This window comes from Kryptolebias marmoratus, linkage group LG18, assembly GCF_001649575.2.
Source record: "Kryptolebias marmoratus isolate JLee-2015 linkage group LG18, ASM164957v2, whole genome shotgun sequence".
NCBI classification, from domain to species: Eukaryota; Metazoa; Chordata; class Actinopteri; order Cyprinodontiformes; family Rivulidae; genus Kryptolebias; species Kryptolebias marmoratus.
In genome coordinates this window covers 5,470,784-5,486,202 of record NC_051447.1, presented here as the reverse complement: position 1 = coordinate 5,486,202, position 15,419 = coordinate 5,470,784, and the positions used below count along the sequence as shown (strand labels likewise).

Sequence of the window (15,419 nt, the reverse complement as noted above, 5' to 3'; positions counted from 1 at the left end):
ATCACGAGGCAGCAACTTGTTTTCGTTCATTAGAGCCACAGAAAAGTTGTGCAAAAAAGTGCCTTTTAAAACGTTATTTTTTTTAGCAAAAATGGGCCCGGAAATTTGGACTTTTTCGAACGGTTAGTGTTTGGGGACGTTAAGGTTCGAGGTAACGTTAACGAAAAAAGGCGTTTAAATGAGCTAGCTGTAGTTTTTTGCCCCTAACTTCCTCCTTCATCGAGGTTAACAACCACCTCAGCCTCAGTCATTGTTCACGGTTAAAGGCGTTATTTTGTAAATGTACCGTTTCGACGACCTTCTTCTTTTTGTTTTAACAGAGTTTTAGATTTGCTCCAATAAATCCCGGGGTGGCTGGTGTGGTTACCAAGATGGAGGTGGCTGTAAAAGGTGAGTTTCATTTAGAGGCGACAAGCAAACAAACTATGTTAGCATTAGCAGCAGCAAAACGTAGAAATTAGCACATTTTACCTCGTTTCTTGCTCATATAAGCTCTTAGAAGGTTCCAGTAGCTTTGACTGTGCCGGATACGGTAAAAAACACAATACAAATATACTACAAATTGATAGGTGCTTCTTTTATTGATAAAAAATGCAAGCAGATAATAAAATACCTGTGCACGAGGGCAGAAGTCAAAAATACTGTGCACGAAACTGAAATTATGGGACCAAAATGAATGAAATGAGGCAGTGAGGTGAGCATGAGTGGTGGGATTTGCAGATGGGGAGGTTGACTGGGGGACTTCTTTTTCTTTTGGCTGTTTTCTTTTCAGGTCTCACCACAGCGAGTCATCCTCCTCCATCCAACTCTGTCTTCTGTGTCCTCTGTCCTCACTCCAACTATGTCCATGTCCTCTCTAACTGCATCCATATATCTCCTCTTTGTCTTTTTTCCTGGCAGCTGCATCTCTAACATCCTTCTACCAATATACCCACTGTCCCTCCTCTGCACATGTCCAAACCATCTCAGTCTGGCCTCTCTAACTTTATCTCCCAGTCATTTAACCTGTGCTGTACCTCTGATGACCTCATTCCTAATCCTGTCCATCCTTGTCACTTCCAAGGAGAACCTCAACATCTTCAGCTCTGCCACTTCCAGTTCTGTCTCCTGTCTTTTTGTCAGTCCCACTGTCTCCAAACCATACAACATGGCTGCTCTCACCACTGTCTGTAAACCTTTCCTTTGACCTTTGCTGCCACCCTTTTGTCACAAATCACTCCTGAAACTTTTCTCCATCCACTCCATCCTGCCTGGACTCTCTTCTTCATCTCTTTACCTCACTTTCCGTTTTCCTGGACAGTCGACCCTAAGACCTTTAAGTCCTGCACCTTTGTGACCTCTGCTCCTTGTAGCCTCACTGTTCCACCTGCCTCCGTCTCATTCACACACATACTCTGTGAGAGGTTGACTAGATGGTAAACATGTGAAACAGCAACACAGGTGCCACAAGGAGAGATCAGGGAGGAAACCTCCTGTGAAGCTGAAGGGAGGTTCTGCATTTCAGCTGGGCAGACTGTGTTTTTTCTTTGTTTTTTTTTCCACAAAGATTTCAATGCACATTTTACTTTGCAAGTGCAAACGATGTATACAGTGTCAAGATTCAAGTACAAACACGTTTTCATACAGTAATAAGAAAACAGGTTCACAGTTCACAAAAACACAGCTCTAGTGCTCTAAAATTATGGAAACTAAAGTGAGAATTGTTCAGGAAAGGTCTGGAAAGCCTGCGACGACCCTGCAAACGTTTCAAGACATTTTGGAAAGTCCCTTGCAAATCCTGTTCCCAAACTACTGTCCACCAGTTGTAACCTGGCGAGAAACTGGCTTTATGAATGTTATAGTAACAAAAATAGTATTTCCTATAATAAATCAAGCTTGGTGTATTCTATAAAGATTACTCCAGCATTATGATTGTTTGCTTACACAAACTTATTATGAGAATTATTTGTTGTTTTTCAGGAAGAGCCAAGAGGAAGCACCTTACTGCACAGGACTGTGACGAACTGAGACAAGGTGCAGATTCTCTCACCCAACCCTGTACATGCAACCAGGGGCGGAGCAACCACGACCCCAACCGAGGGCTTTACCCCAGGACCCCCAGAAAGCGATGGAAGTCTGGTAATCCACCTTAAATCCTGCTGCAGATGCTTAAACGAATCTAAGCGCGCACATATTTATATGCTGTTTGATTCCGACTGTCTCGTTTGTCTTCAGTATGACTTAATCTGAAAGTTGATTCTTTTCTATTTTAATCTTTAAAGCAGCAGCTCCTGCCACAGGAAGCCCCTCCGGGAAACAGAAGGCCATCAACGACTTCTACTCCGTGACAAAAGTCATCAGTTCCAGTCCGAACAAACCTCTGCCCTCCACATCCACACATCCCAAAGAAGGATCTGCGTTTATGGAACAAGAAGATGAGGAGGAGGATGATGATGATGTTAGCCTGTTGGCCACCCAATGTGAGCCTGTGGCAACGGAGGAAGACGAGATTGACGATGAGAGTCTGTTAGCTGCAGAAATGCTGCCAGAGAGGAGGCCCTTTGGAGAAACCTGCTGGTCAGGAGCTGGTTCGGCGCCCGAGCGGGAGCTGAAAGAGGAAGACTATCTGGAGGGGCTGACAGCCGAGATGTTTGGGGACGACGGGGTCTTCGACGAACGCTGCAGTGGACACGAGGAGGAAGAGGTGGAGCCTCTCCCAGACGCTCACTTCGGACTGCTGGGGAGCAGGAGAGTCATGCTCCAGCCTCAGGGCTGCATGGACGACCTCCCAGAGGAGGTGCTGAGGCAAATACTGTGTCTGCTTCCTGCAGCAGACCTTTACCGCAACGCCAGCCTCGTGTGTCACCGCTGGAAGAACATCGTTCAGGACGCCACGGTAAGACAAGTCCCTGATGTTAGCAGATTTTAGTTCGTACTGCTCAGAGATACAAAGTTAACACCCATTATTTGAGCCTTGATTACTGAAAACAGGAAAAGTTTGTGAATGTTGTGTTGTTCCTTGTCACAGTTTGTACCTTTTAAGAAGCAATACTACCGCTACATGATGAAAGAAACCGAGACGATGCGGGAGGTCTTCTTCATACTGAAGAACAGTAACATCAAAGGTCCTTCGCCTTCGGAGCACAGCTTACGAAACCTTGTTGTGTGAGTCTGAGTTTATTTACAGACAGTGGCTCCAGAAAGTTTTCACTTTTTGCTGTTTTGCTATGTTATAGCCCGACGCCACGATCCAATAAATTAATTTTTTCCCCTAATAATCTACACTTTAATGGCAGGATGTCAAACAATTTAATAAATTTATTTCAAATGAAAACCAGAAGTATCCCATTTACAGACGTATCCACCTTTTGCAACAGCATCTGCAAGGTGTGGCCTCCCATTTCTCTTGATTTCAGAGACTGGTTTGTTTCAGAGCCCGGATCTGGAGGAAGTTATTTTAAAAAAATGCTGCATTGAATGTTCCATAAATCTTCAATGGAAGAATCCTCAGCAAAAACCTGTTTCTGAGTGCTCAGGACCTCAGACTGCCCTGAAGGTTCACCTTTCACCCTGACAACAACCCAAAGCACACAGAGAACACAGCTCAGGGACAAAACTCTGTGAACGTCTTAGAGTGACATGTAGGGTGTGAATACTTTTTGAAGCCACTGTGATCCGGGTTTAATTTAGTCATTTTTCTCTGTTTGAATTCTAACTTTGTGAAACGGTCATTCTGTGCAGTTTAATGGCTCAGCATAAAATCGGGGAGCGTGTGAGGCCAGAGGAAGTTCTGGAGCGCGTCAAGAAGCATCGCCTCTTCCCTCAGGCCGAAGCCTCCATCAGATTGCGCATTCCTGACATTCAGAAGTTCCTTCAGCTCGGCGTGGAGGTACGGCGCGGATGAAAGCGGTGTTCTGCCGTAACGAGCTCCTCACCGCGAGAATAATTTGTCTCCCGTCCCGTTCCGCAGGGTCCTAACCCGTATGCAGCCATGGCCGCGATACTGCTCCTCAGCGAGCGCGTCGGCGACGTGCAGGACTTGGCGTCTCTGCTCGCGGGCTGCATGTCGCTAACCGCCGTCACAGAGTACCTCAGCCACATGGCCATGATGTTGCTCGCTTTAGAGAGGAGCAATATTCACATCAGCAACAGGTCTGAGCCACGGCTGTCAGAGTTTACCTCCTTTATCCCAGCCTGTCCACGAACGTCTCTCTTTTATTTCTTGTCTGCACAGGCTGCATTACAACATCTACTACGTGCTTCACCTGCTGGAGAACGGGCCGTTTTCTGTCAGTTCTGGTCAGACGGGGTGAGTTCAGAACAAGGATGTTTTTATGCTGCCGTCTTGTCATCATTCTTTCACTTTTTATATCAAAAAGCTCATTTAGAGTGTCTGCAATCTTACAAAACATTCAAAAACTAAAACTAGGCCAATGTTGATTTTATTGCAGCCTTCATTTTTCTTTTAGTATTCATGATACAACAAAGGAAACACTTTTTTTTTTCTTTTTTTATGATTTAAAAAAATATAATGCACGGTTCAAAAGATACATTTAATGTAAATTTCTAAAATAATGGTCTTAAAAAAATAATAAAAATCCAATTTCTTTTTTTCTTTTTTGTCCAATACAAAAATCTGAAAAGCATGCGTTAAAGTAAAAGCTCTGATCTTCTGAAGTGCAGTTCTGTTGTCAGCTAAAAACAGTATCTTACCTGTTGTAGATGGCTCTTTAAACAACCTCAGTGTGGAGGAACTGAGTTTAACTCTGACCAGATCGATGAGCTAACACTTAAAGTTGTTAAAGTACTTTAAACATCTCCAACAACTTTGTTTTAACGTGGTTATTCCAGCAGAAATATTACAATACCTTTTTGCTAGACGTGCTCTAAACTGGCATGGAACTGCTACAGCTAGTTGCTGCTGCTCATTGCCACCATTTGTGTTTGCAAATAACCATAGATTTCTATGGATTATAATTCCAAGCTGATGAAGACAGCAGCAGTCCACTTTGGTCTTTTCCCCGCTAAGATTAGCCGTTAGCTCGTCAGTTCGGTCAGAGTTGACCAGTTCTTCAAACTGGGATCATTCAAAGAGCCATCTGCTGCAGGTAAGATATTAACTGTTCATGGCCTTTCCACAGAACTCCAAAGGATCAGAGCTATCATTTTAAGATCAATTTAAAGCAGTTTTCTCATTTGCAGTTTAGGAACTTTTACTTTATCAGCCGTAACCCTCGAGTTCAGCACCAATAAAGAGCAGCTCATCATTATCATTTAAGATACAACAAGCTGACTTTGATTACATTCACATTTGTTGTCAGTTCGGTAGCAATAAAAGTTCAGTATAACAGTATATCCACCCAGGAACCTCACGGTAAAACTCTGTCTCCAAGCGTTTGTCCTGACAGAATGCACATTCAAGCTTTGTTTTTATCCCTGTTTTCTGAGGCTCTGACGAGCTGTCCAGTCAGCTCAGACCGTTTGTTGACCAGGTTGTGTTTATGTCCGTGCCAGGAGCCCCCAGATCCAGCTCACAGGAGAACAGCAGCAGATCCTGAGCCACGATGTCCAGCACGACCACGTGGTCAAGATCATAGCGTTCGCAGGTACAGCCAGTTCGTGGTTTATCAGCACTTAAAACACCAGAGGAGCACTTTCTGCATTTCCTGCTGCATCATTAATCCATCACAGGTTGCTTTGGCCTAAATTTCAGCTCTAAAATCAAACAGATGTTGCTTTAGATAACTAATTTTGCTCTTTGGACTAAATCTGGGCATAAATTCCATTTAGTAAGCACTGAGACACCAGACCTTTCAGTTGTACTTTTGATTATCTCCTCTGTGAGATAATCACGGGTCACACACTGTGAGTTTAGATCTGTTAAAGTGGGGCTCTGTGGAATGTTTTTTTTTAAACGATTATTGTCTCAGTCGTTGTAGATAGCTCAGTGAGCAACTTCAGTTTGGAGAATAAGAGTTTAATTTTGACTGGATTAACGAACGGGGCCCATTCCAAAAACCAATTTCTGCTCCTTTAAAAAAACAAAAACGTACAATGCAGGCACGGGGAAAACGACCACGCTGATAAAGTATGCTGAGCAGCGGCCGCACCTCCGCTTCCTCTATGTGGCTTTCAACAACTCCGTGGCTTGTGAGGCACGCCGCCGCTTCCCCTGCAACGTGGACTGCAAGACTGTCCACTCTTTAGCCTACAATGATGTTGGCAGGAGGTAACCACTGATTAGCAAACGTTTGCACATATTTGCTTTTTTTTTAAAAAAAAAAAAAAAAAAAAAAGCTCATCAAGCATTCATTCCACTTTGAAATGCACTCACCTGTCACTCTTCTGCGCTCCCCCCTGTGGCAGATATGCAAATAACAAGAAGCTGACCTTCAACTTGAAGCCGTTCTCCATCAACTTTGTTCTGCCGTCAGGACGTGGCGGCTTCGCCAAAGCGAAAGTTGTGGCCACGGTTCTCAATGCGTTCATGGCGTCGGCGGACCCGACCATCATCCCCAGACACGTCCCCGAGGACTACGTCTCCCACAAGGGCCTCCGGACGTTCATAAATCTCGAAGAGCAAATGGTATGAAGGTTTCACATCGTTCAGTAAGTAATGAGCAGCAGAAACGCATTACGTTTTGTCGTCTTTTTAGATGTTTGTCCAAGATGCAACGAGGATCTGGAACAAAATGAAGGACATCAAGGAGAAATCCAAACATGCCTACTACATGACCCACGATGGTACGGCGACTTGAGCTCGGTGAAGTCAAGATGAGGGAGATTTAGGACAATAAAGATTACCGGAGTCTTTCCCTTCCAGGTTACCTGAAGTTGTGGCAGCTCAGAAACCCTAAGCCGTGCCTGTCAGACCGATACGATGCAATTTTCATCGACGAGGCTCAGGACTGCACGCCCGGTACCGTAGGGATCATTCTTTCCTGTGGAAGAGCACCCCTTGTTTTTGTTTCGCCCAGCTTTGTAACATCACCAGGGTTGTGTTTTCTACACTGTCTCCCATTGCAGCCATCATGGACGTGCTGCTGTCCCAGCGCTGTGGGAAAATCCTGGTCGGAGATCCCCACCAGCAGATCTACACCTTCAAAGGAGCCGTCAACGCCTTAGACATCGCTAACCACACGCACATCTTCTACCTCACACAGGTAAACGCACACACACACACACTCAGAACAGAAGCAGCAGCGGTCAGTGGGGCAAAAAGTTTTGCTTTAACGTTGTTAAAAATGTAAAATTTCCACTTTTTTTGTTTGATTTTTTTTTTTTTTTTTTTTGCCCGTTTGTCATCACAACCTTTGACTTTACAAACTCGACAAAGAAATGTTTCATCCCATTGAAATAAAAAACAGAGTCCCACTTTGTTGTGAACAGCATACAAGGCAGTATTGACCTATTTTTTTACTCATCTTTAAGATTTAGTATTAAAATCTTGGTTGCCAATAATTTATTTCAGGTTTTATTTTACTTTGAGGACGTGAAGGGCCAGAGTGAAGCTGTCATTGGGTCATTTTTTGGCCCTTGAGCCTTATGACCACACAACCAGTGTTGCTTTTATCTGAAAGGAAAAAGACAAGCATCCATTATTTGTCTGTTCGGACACAGAATGTAGTTTCAAGTGCAAGCAAAAGCCAAATATATTTGATCAGGTTTTATAGAACATGTCTAGTATCAATTCAGTGATATTAGATATGATGTTCATGTCTTAAACACTAAGGGTTTTCTTGCTTGTGGCTGTATTTTTCTTTAAATTCTGCTTTTCTGTACAATGCTAATAACGTTAACTCTTCCTAGAGCTGTTTTACGCTCGGCACTTTGTTGCCGATTAATAAAATGAACTTCAGTTCCTATGATTTTTTTTGTTTCTCCAGAGCTTTCGATTCGGCGCAGAGATCGCCTACGTGGGCGCCACCATCCTCAGAGTTTGCAAGGGGGTTCAGAAGATTCTTGTGGGAGGAAAGCAGAAGGGTAAGTTCGACAAATAACTTCCCTTTGCATCTGAGAAGTCAAGCTGATCTTTCATCTGGAATCCCTCACTTCTCAGCCTCATCTGTGCACAAAACTACTTTCAACAAGCAATGTCCTGTTGGAAAGTTTTATGTGTTTCAAACAAATGTTACTTAGTGTTAACCTTAATAAAAGGCAGAAGTTGTGGCTTTTTGTGAGCATTAATGGCTGACTCCGCTGGTAATTCTGTAGGCGGCGTGTGTGACGAGACGGCCAACAAGGCTCTGGAGGCGATGAAGACCGGAGTGAGCCACAGCCCGGGGGAGATCGGCATCCTGTCCAGGTGCAACCTCGGTGTCTTCAAAACAGCGGTCCAGCTCACAGACGCTAACCTGCACTGCCGCATCCACTTCATCGGGGTGAGTGGTAGATGTACAGTGCCTCTGGAAAAAAAAAGGCTTCACACCCCTCCACATTTTGTCCCGTTCCAGCCACAAACTCTCAAGTATTTGACTGAGATTTAATGTGACACGAGGGTAGCACGTAATTGTGAAGTGGTTGGAAAATGTTACATGGCTCTCAATTTTTTATTTTATTTTACAACCAAAAATCTGAAAAGTGTGGCGTGTGTTTATATTCAGCCCCCTTTATTCTGATACCCCGAACAAAAATCCTGTTCAACCAGTCGCCTTCAGAAGTCACCAGCTGTGTGCAATTCAGTCCCAGAATAAATCCATCTGTTCTGTGAAGGCCTCGGAGGTGTTCATTACAGAACACGAATCATCAAACAGCATCATGAAGACCAAGGAAAACACCAGACAGGTCAAATAGGAAGTTGTTGACAAGTTTAAAGCAGGATTATAGAAAATCCCAGGCTTTGAACATCTCCCAGAACTTGGTTCAGTTCATCATTTGAAAATGGAAAAGACAATGGCCGTGCACCTAATCTGATATACCAGCTAAGGAGATCATTAATCTGAGAGGCAGGCAAGAAGTCCACAGTAACTCTCGGAGCAGCGGCAGAAATCCACAGCTCAGGTGGATCAGGACACCTATTAGTTATGAGAGTCCACAAATCTGGCCTTTTACTGAAGAATGGAGAAGAAAGTCATTGTTGAAAGAAAGCCATTTGGTTTGTCACAAACTGTGTACAAACACAGCAAACGTGTGGAAGAAGCTGCTCTGCTCAGATTAGACCAAAACTGAATATTTAAACCGAAATGTAAAAACCTAACCCTGAACACACCATCCCCACTGTGACGATTGGTGGTGGGTGGGGGTGGGGGCACTTTGGTTTATTTAATGATTGTAATTTTGTACATTTTCCTGCAGGGGGTCCATAACATTGGGCTCGACAAGATCATGGACATCTACAACCTGATGACTTCGGAAGGACAGAAAGACAAATTGAAATGTAAGATTTGTTCACAGCACGGTTAAACAGATTGTGCAGACAAAGGTCATGCAGTTTGTAATTCTATATTGTTTGTGTGACGCCGGATGTCTGTTTTATATGATCAGAAAAACAATTTCTGTTGCCTCTTAGAGAGAAGAACTGTTATAGTTATTACAGTGCTGTTACATCTCTCAACTATAGGGGGAGCCTGAGAGCTTAAAAAAAACCTGTCACGGTCGATTTAAAACAAACATCTTCATACAGCAAAAATAAGTTTGAATTCATTTCAAAACTGATCCATATTCAAATCTAATTGCAGTCAATTCAATAATATATTCACATACAGCACATTATGAAATGCCAATAAAAGTTATCCAAGGAAGCCAGCAGTTGCTCCGATCTTCACTTCATTACTGCCCCCCCGTCCTGAGCAGCACGGTGGCGACAGCAAAAAGGAGCGATTCCCTTTTAAAAGGAAGGAACCTCCAGCAGAACCAGAACCGGGCTCAGGATGGGTGTCCGGCTGGGGGGGCTGGGGGTGTTCGGAGGACATGCGTTTGCTAATAATGTCCCATTGAATCTGCTCTGCCCCGCAGCCATTAAAGATCCCCTCGTTCGCTCATTTTCGAAGAAAGAAGACGGCGCCTTCCAGGCCTTTATGAAATACGTCGATCAAACCGAAGACAAGGAGCTGGAGGCGAAAGTGAACATTGTGAAGAATTACCGAACGCGCCTCCCTGAACTGGTGGCACGGCTGCACTGTTGCTTTGAAAGCAGCTTTCACAAAGCAGGTATGCGTGAAAACAAACGCACACTTATATACACACAGCCTGGGGACTTCTATTTACCTCTTACATCTGTTATATTCCGAATAACAGAAATAACTTTCATGAAAGTGAAACGTAAAGGAACTGAAATAAGCTAACGGGCTTTTAATTAAAACTTGTTATTATTTGTTCAAACAATAAAAGGCTGTGCTGTGGGAACGAGGCGTAGGCTGATGACTCGGTGTATGTTTTCTCACCTGGACCACTCATAGGAGCTATAAAAAAAACAACATTTCCACTAACTAAAGGGTGCTTACATTTTTGTTCTTCTACTGAAACGTAAATGTTATTTTAAACAGTTTTCTATTTGTGTCCTTTCATTTCCTTTCCAGACTTCATAGTTGGGACTGTCCACAAGGCCAAGGGTCTGGAGTTTGACACTGTGATCGTCAACGATGACTTCGCCAACGTCCCCACGTCAGGACACAACTTCTGCTTTGTTCCTGACTTCTCGTTTTGTACGTCTTTATCATTTCTCTCCACGTATTCCACATCAGGCGTTCTGGTGCTCGCGACTTGACGTTCTGCTTTTGTCCCCCCTCCGCCCCCCCGGAAAGCTAAAATTTCGAATGACGAGTGGAACCTGCTGTACGTGGCGGTGACTCGGGCCAGAACCTCGCTGGTTGCCACGAAGAACATCTTCCGAATCCTCTCGGTGGCTAAGGTGGGCCATCGTCACGCTTCTTGTTTGAACCGCGCAGCGCCGTGCGCTCTTATTTTGATTTTTGTCTGAAAGGCCGGTCCAAGAGCACGTAGATTTAGTCAGCTGGAACTGAAACACCATCTCATCCCCCTGTGTGACTTTAGAAAACAAAAAGACTAAAGAAAGAGCAGGATTATTCCTTTAAGTCTTGATTAATTTCCTGATTCGGATGCATGTTGATGCGCATCGACGCAGTTAGACACAACTGAGAGCTTAAAAAACTATAATAAACTATCCTTTCTAACATTTAAATATACATGCACAGTTAGCACATAAAGATACATTTGATAATAAAATAACAAAAAAGTAGTCTGTGTGTTTGAAACTCGGAAAAAAAAGTATAATATTATGTAGCTTTAGCATTATGCTAACGGTAGTGGAAATATTACGGCGGAGGAATACAGAGTTCAGCAGGAAGTGATGTAGTGGAACATCTGAACACACTTTGGGTTTTAGAACCGTCCTAAAAGTGTGGTTCTAAAAACTGTGTAAAGTCCTGCTCATAAAGTCAGATAACTTCGATAATACAGTGGATTTTAGGATGCAGGTTAGTTGTTTTCACATCCGCTAATTCAAGGAAAACAACCTTTTTTTTAATCTGTTTTATGAGATAGGCGTTAAAGCTTTCCTCTGAGTCTCAGAAATAAGAGAGAAAAAAAAACCTAAACGGTGGTACTTTAAAAGCCGAGGATGCATGGAATCATAAACAAACTTGAGTTCAGGCAAGATTTACAGCTGAATAAATACAGCGCTGCTTTCCTTTTCTTTGTAAGTGTCCATAAGTTGGTGTGTTATTCTAGCTTTCAAGCAGTGCGAGAAGAAAAACCATCACTGCAGGATACAAATAATGCAATACCACTTATTGAAACAATGTTTACTTCTTTTAAAGAATGAAACATGTTCCTTTCTGAGCACATCTGGACCATGAGCTCATAGTTTGTGAGGGTGTTGAACAGAACACACAGTTGCTGTAAACTGCTTTCTGACAGAGCCTTGAGAAAGTACAGCTTGCATAGATCATAACTGAAATGCTCCAGCTTCATCACATAAAGTCCCAGGGAATAAGAAAGCCAGTTTACGTATCGGGACATGACAAGAAAATCCGGTCTTCACCAGGTTGTAGAATTATCCAAGTCGAACCTGAAGTATACGAAACCACACATCAAATTCCACCCTGTCTTTATTTGCTGAACAAAAAGCTGATCCGTATTGGCAAAATGAGCACAGGCTGCATTTAAAAACAAACGTGAAAACACTGATTTTTTTAAAATTTAATTTAATTTTTTTTTGCCGTAACTGAGATCTTGAGTTTATAAGGACACCATCTAGGGATCCTGGTAACTAAAATAGTTTATAATCTTCCCCATCTACATTTTAAATCACAGTTTTCTAACAAGTATGTTTTCAGAAACTACTCTTTTTACTCTCCTGTAAAGTCTGTCTTGATGTTTTAGTTCTTGGAATCAAACACTATGAACACTAAAGGACGTATATTTGTATGGCCTGTTGAATTGCAGTTGAGAAAAAAAACACTCATCTTGAAAACTAAAAACTTTCTCTATTCAAAGTCCTCAGCGATGAGGGTCTTGAAAAGAGGTGCAACGTTTGTTTCATTTGTGCCAGAAAATCCCTCTGTATAATGTTTGGCGTCTTTGTAAAGCTATGGAAATTCCCTGATGAGATCAGTTTTCAAACCAGCGCTCTCATAAACAAAGCAAACTCGTTGCCAGGTGAAAAAAATAAAAATAAAAAAATCGCCAAATTTCAGCGAGCTCCGAATCATTTTGAAGCTTTGGAGATGGGAAGTTTGAAAACTTTCGTCCCAGCAAAAATTCCCTCTGAGGACAGACTGTGCAGTGATCAGGAAAATTTAGCAAAAACCCTACAGCTCCATCTTAGACTCTACGGGCCTCAGTCAGCAGGTTAAAGGTTAAAGGTCGTGACAGGACGACCTTTAACCTTGAACCTGAATAAGTTTGGGTTGTTTGGAAGGGATGCAGGAGGAAGTCTCCTCTCGAAAAGGATCATAACAGGTTTGGAGTTGCCTCTGAATGAAGGTTTCTGGAACAATGTCCTCTGGACAGACGAGACCAAAGTAGAGATGTTTACCCATAATGCACCACACCATGTCTAGCAAAAACTGAACAACAGCACGTCAGCAGCGGTGGTGGGGAGCTAATGGTTTGGGCTCCTTGCAGCCAATGGGTTATTTATAAACTCCTCTGTAGATCAAAGGATTCCTGAGTCAAATGTGAGGCCATCTGTCCGACAGCTGAACCTTGGACCAAACTGGGTCATGATGCAGCAGAACAATGACCCCAAACCCAGCAACTGATCTACAACGGAACGGCTCAAAAAGAAAAGAATCGAGTTGCTGCTGCGGTCAAGTTAAAGCTCAGACCTCAACCTGATTGAAGGGGAGACATTAAGGGAGCGGAGCACAAACAAATGACTGTGAACCTCAATGAACTGAAGCAGTGATGTAAAGAAGAGTGGGCCAGAATTCTTACACTATCATGTGAGAGGCTGATGAGAGTCAAACGGAAACCCCCTGCTGAGAGTTATTGCTGCTAAACAGATTCTAGGAGCTGTTGAATCACGAGGAGGGCTTAGTTGTTCCACTTTGGCGTTGTTTTTGTTTAATAAATAATGGCCCGGGGGAATCTGTTGTGCGTTTTTGTGCATTTGAAGTTCCATTTGAAAAAACTTAGAACCTGAAAAAAGAAAAGCAGATCTTTTTTTTTTTCTGACTCTGTGCAGACGTCGTTCCTCCCATGACTGTGGCTAATCTGTTTATAATCACCCATCCCCTCGAGTAGTAAATTTATCTTCAAACGGAGAACGGATATTTCAAAGAACGGATTGTTTGGAATTAATTAAAAGCCATTTTTAATTTATTTTTTTGTTGTTGTTCATAAAAATATGCACATGAAGCTTAAGCTGGAGCAGATCTAAAATGTGGCGGCTCGTATTCATTTTGGGTGGCGGTCTGTTCTGAGGCACGAGGTCTGCAGTCAGATCGCCCGGTGGTTCCGTTTGCAACAAACACGAGGCCCAAAGATGGGGGTTCTGTTCACAAGCGGGAGAACATGTGTGTCTGAGTAAACCGCTCTCTGAAGTACAAACATTCTCAGCTGGAAAAAAATAAATCTGTTCAGATTGAAAAGGCGGTGAATGGCTGCCTTAGGGGGTCATTAGGACACTTGCTGTGAGCCATAAAGCTGGAATCTTACAAACTCGATGTTTGTTTTGTTTTCTTTTGCTTTTTATTGCGCACACTCCACGTCCCGGCAAGCTCAGCTCTTTAACACGGTAGCTGCAGAGCAAGGGGATCGGAATTGCGGGGGAAAAAAAAGTCGGCAACGGATTTTGTCACTTGGCAAAACTGGACAAAACTTGAAGGCACCCGGCAGCTTTCAGATTCCGATCCATCTTATGGTGAGAAACGACAAAGTAGACATTTTTTTTTAAATTCCGGTCTGTGTCCAGAACTTTACGATCAAATAATTAGTTACTACTGACAGTTCCTCGGACTCGACTTAAGAGGAAAGGAGATCGAGCTTTTTCAGTTGCTGCTCCTGTTTTATGGAATAACTTACCTTTCCAGATTAGATCTGCCCACAGCCTGGATCATTTTAAAGCGCTTCTTAAAACTCATTTTTACTCTTTGGCATTTAATTGATGTATTGTTTTGTGCTTAGTTTTATTATTTGTGTTATCGTTCTTGTACAGCACTTTGGTGCAGTTTTATACCTGTTTTGAAAGTGCTATATAAATAAATTTGACAGTGACATTGACATTTTTCGTCAAACTTTTAAAACAACATTAAGCACAGTGTTGTGTGATGTTGTGAGTGTGTTTATAAATGACTCTTACTACCACATCTTAGCTCAGTATCTATAAAACTGACTGATTTATTTATTTTAGTGTTTTTTTTGGTTGTGGCAGCTGTATCTTGAATTTATTTTGCTAACAGACAGACACAGGCTTCTTTCCGGGTGCAGTTCATAAACCAACTTGATTTTCTGCTGTTTTTTTAAAAATATACCAACGTTGAAAAAGGTACAAAAAGATCCAATGGTTTTGTAACTAGACTAAATAAAGTCCCTTTTGTTCTTGTGACATTTTAAACGGTGAACTAAGTTGCCTCCCCTCGTCAATTTGCCACCTTCCTGGTTTTCTGCAGGAATACTTCCTGAAGTCCCAAATGCCCGTTTCCCCGGAGGCGGGCGGCGGTCCTATTCCCTGCTCCATCCCAAACTGTCCCAACTGCCTCACGCCTGGCTCGGCTTTCATCATGTCCAGACAAACCAAGCAATGTGTAAGACAACATTTCATTTTTTTTTGGTGTTTAATGAAATCAGTAAGTAGCACCCTCCTTTTTGTTTTTGTGCAGACGGATCGGGCGACCCACAGCGGCCCGCTGTGCGAGCGGTGCGTGTGGATGCGCAGCGGGCCCGTGGCCTTCCTCATGACGGACGACGTCCTCTCGATGGCCGAGATCCCGCGCCACCTCCGGCCGCCCATCCACTACCCGTTTGTCCTGGCGCTG

General features: G+C 43.1%; 1 protein-coding gene across 1 annotated transcript in view; it reads left to right on the top strand.

The window, feature by feature from the left end:
- fbxo18 (F-box DNA helicase 1) overlaps nt 1–15,419 on the top strand; it is a 20,706-nt gene continuing 5,287 nt past the window's right edge. The window contains exons 1-21 of the mRNA XM_017432565.2: nt 1–390; nt 1,960–2,118; nt 2,262–2,875; nt 3,008–3,144; nt 3,721–3,868; nt 3,950–4,131; nt 4,214–4,288; nt 5,494–5,585; nt 6,040–6,208; nt 6,346–6,565; nt 6,636–6,723; nt 6,803–6,898; nt 7,006–7,142; nt 7,866–7,962; nt 8,194–8,360; nt 9,274–9,355; nt 9,934–10,128; nt 10,497–10,622; nt 10,722–10,828; nt 15,054–15,188; nt 15,264–15,413. Coding sequence (XP_017288054.1) covers nt 372–390; nt 1,960–2,118; nt 2,262–2,875; nt 3,008–3,144; nt 3,721–3,868; nt 3,950–4,131; nt 4,214–4,288; nt 5,494–5,585; nt 6,040–6,208; nt 6,346–6,565; nt 6,636–6,723; nt 6,803–6,898; nt 7,006–7,142; nt 7,866–7,962; nt 8,194–8,360; nt 9,274–9,355; nt 9,934–10,128; nt 10,497–10,622; nt 10,722–10,828; nt 15,054–15,188; nt 15,264–15,413 — 3,195 coding nt within the window. The 5' untranslated portion in view covers nt 1–371. The remainder of the gene's footprint in view (nt 391–1,959; nt 2,119–2,261; nt 2,876–3,007; nt 3,145–3,720; nt 3,869–3,949; nt 4,132–4,213; nt 4,289–5,493; nt 5,586–6,039; nt 6,209–6,345; nt 6,566–6,635; nt 6,724–6,802; nt 6,899–7,005; nt 7,143–7,865; nt 7,963–8,193; nt 8,361–9,273; nt 9,356–9,933; nt 10,129–10,496; nt 10,623–10,721; nt 10,829–15,053; nt 15,189–15,263; nt 15,414–15,419) is intronic.